A 3,056-nucleotide genomic window follows, 5' to 3' on the forward strand; every position below is an offset into this window, starting at 1 on the left:
CAGCAACAGCCCAAACCAGCTTACAGTTCCGGAATCAAAACTACCGCCTGGAGGAATCCCAGTACCATTCAAACCCATCAGAACTACAGCAGGGTCTTCGTCCACAACAACCCAAACAGCGACTCCCAATACGTCATCACCAAAGCGGAGAAATCTGACAGGCTGTATCCGGTATACAATGCGCATTCCTACGGACAACAGCCCGAACAAACCCAAAAATTAATCCAGTCCAATTCTCAAACCTCGCGCAACTCTACTGGTAAGCTAAGATCGATCGTGACCCAGTCCCTCTCCGCTCACTACTCTCTCCGATAGGTCAATATGTCCCGGGGGCAAATCTGGCGGGGACTCAGAACAACAGGACCATCTACAAGAGGAAGATAGAATTCAAGACCATCGAGGTGTACGAAAAATGCCCTGAAGGCGTTACCGGCTCACTGGTGTACTACCTAAGCTGCAACCAGTTCCTCAACTGTTGGAAGGGAAGAGGGGAAATCCAAAACTGCGCTCCTGGTACCCTGTTCAATCCGAAGACTCTGGAATGCGATTTTCCCGAAAAGGTGGAGTGCGTTACAGGTATATCCGCAGTTTTAAAGACTACAGACGATGGTAGATAACTAGAACACTTTTAGGAAGGCAAAATTCTTTGACGCTACAGACGAGTCGTCATCAAAAGTCGGTTACTCAAGCGCCCTGCCCTAAAGAATTCAGCGGCCTGATCCCCAACTACACCGATTGTTCCAAGTTCATTAGCTGCAACAACGGCCAGCAGGTTTCTATGGATTGCCCACCTGGTACTCTCTTTGATACAACTCGGAATGTCTGCAACTTCCCGTACTTGACCACGTGCTTCAATGGTCAATCCGGTGCTTCCCAAAACAGCAGCGGTGTAGGGTACGAGAGTCAGTCACAGTTCCAAGGCCAACAAGGTCAATATTTAGGGCAACAACCGGGCTATTATCAAGGTCATAACACGTACGGAGCAAATCAGTACGGATTTCAAGGTCAATACAGTCAATCAGGTAATATATTTGTTGTATTTTAAATCAAACCCATTTTAGGTCAGCAAAATCAGCAAAATTATGGTACCCAATATTTAGCAAGCAACCAACATGGGCAGTCTGGTTATCATTACGGTAATGAAGGCCAGTACCACTCTAGTAGTCACGTGGGACAACACAGCAACATACAACAAGGCATTAACTCAAAACTGGACTTCGGTGGAGGCAGCGGAACTACTTATGGGAAAGACNGTTATAACTACGGTAATGAAGGCCAGTACCACTCTGGTAGTCACGTGGGACAACACAGCAACATACAACAAGGCATTAACTCAAAACTGGACTTCGGTGGAGGCAGCGGAACTACTTATGGGAAAGACCCAGTGAGTCAAGGTCACAGTTTTTATATACAAACCGCTCAGGGAAGGCCTAGGTGTAATCCGCAGACACAAAATTGTGGCCTTGACTCCGGTGCTTCATCAAGCAACAACTACGGACACACTTCGACTCAAAACTGCAATCCTCAGTACCAGAACTGTGATCACAGTCTTGGTCAAGGCCAAGGCCAGTTTTTTGTACCAGGATGCGATTCTAGAACCCAAAACTGCGGTCAAAGCTACGGAAGCACTCAGCAAACAGTCCACGGGCACAGTCAGACCCAAGAAGGTTATGGCCAGCAAAATTTTCATAGAGTTTGCAATATAAACGACTCTAATTGCCAGAGGAACACTACCGTTGCGAAGAAAAGCAAAGAACCCAAATGTCCAGATGGTTTTCAAGGCATTACCAAACATCCTAGTGACTGTAAAAAGTTTCTGAACTGCGCCAACGGTAGGACCTTCATCCAGGATTGCGCACCAGGGACTTTGTTCAATCCGGCTATCGGGAACTGCGATTTCCCGTACAACGTCGATTGTTCGACCAATGAAACCGACGAAGCAACTGAACGCTATGGGTCGAGTTCGACAAGCGAATGGCAGAGGGTATACCAGGAACACGTTGAACAATATGGTCAAAATGCTGGGCACGGTAAGCAAAATAGTTTTTTTTGTATCTAGAACGCGAAATGGTACTTTTGCGTTCAAGAATGGAAGTTATTTTGCCGAGCTTAGCGAGGCAAAATATATATTCGAGATGCAAATAATATTTTTTCGAAAACTTCAATAAAATAAGACAATTGTGTTATATACAACAATTTATATTTGAAATTGTTTGAACCGTGTTTGAATCAAGACTGTTTAGACGGGGTGACTATCATAACGATAGCAACCTAATAAACGATAAAAATTTGTTGTTTGAAAAAATAGTGTCAGAATTATATACAGGGTGGCCAAATGAAAACGAAACAGAGCCATTTTCAGGAACTGCGTCGAGATTGTAGAAAAACGCTCAGACTCGTCGATTTTAGATTAAAGGGGGACATTCTTTGCTGGTATTTAATAAATATTTAAATGACATTTGGGGGTTGAGTAATATTTCTTTTGAAAGCTCTTACAATTCTCTTTACAACAGACTTTAAATTTTATAATTCCGCCCAATACTTATTAAGAATTTTTATATTAAATTTGAAACTTGTGTACAAACAATTAGTAACGGTAAAAATATCAGTCGTTCGAGTTAAGTACGCCAATGGTATAAATTTAGTATTTCTTGCGAAACATTGGTTTTTGGCGATTTGTTATCACTTTCGTAAGAAAAAACACAATTGTAAAAAACAGAAATGAATGCTATACACACACAATGAACGTAATTGCAGAAGGTAGATATCATTTCGCCTTACTTTATGAACAATAAATGTGCGAATAGAACAGCTCAGCTATTTAATGAACAACATCAAGATCGACATGTCAGGACGAAGTATGTTCTAGAGTTAGTAAAAAAATTTCAAGAGACAGGGAACGTAGCCAATAAAAAACGAGAAATTGAAAAACTTATAGTTAATGAAGCTAGTGAAGTTGCAGTTTTGGGACAAGTTCATCTTGATCCTACATTAAGTACGAGGCAGCTGGCATCTGTGTCTGGGATCAATCGAACTAGCATACAAACCATTTTGAA

General features: G+C 42.2%; 1 protein-coding gene across 1 annotated transcript; it reads left to right on the forward strand.

Annotated features, from left to right (window-relative positions):
* Positions 1-3: 3 nt before the first annotated feature.
* On the forward strand, positions 4-2,030 carry LOC108916560 (hyphally regulated cell wall protein 1-like; the record flags this gene model as incomplete). The annotated part of the gene is made up of 4 exons (XM_023457121.1): positions 4-259; positions 316-576; positions 633-1,004; positions 1,062-2,030. Coding segments are annotated over 4 exons (1,858 nt in total), but the record flags the coding sequence as incomplete, so codon positions are not given.
* Between the last annotated feature and the right edge of the window lie 1,026 nt (positions 2,031-3,056).

This window comes from Anoplophora glabripennis, unplaced genomic scaffold (assembly GCF_000390285.2).
Source record: "Anoplophora glabripennis isolate ALB-LARVAE unplaced genomic scaffold, Agla_2.0 scaffold5795, whole genome shotgun sequence".
NCBI lineage: Eukaryota > Metazoa > Arthropoda > Insecta > Coleoptera > Cerambycidae > Anoplophora > Anoplophora glabripennis.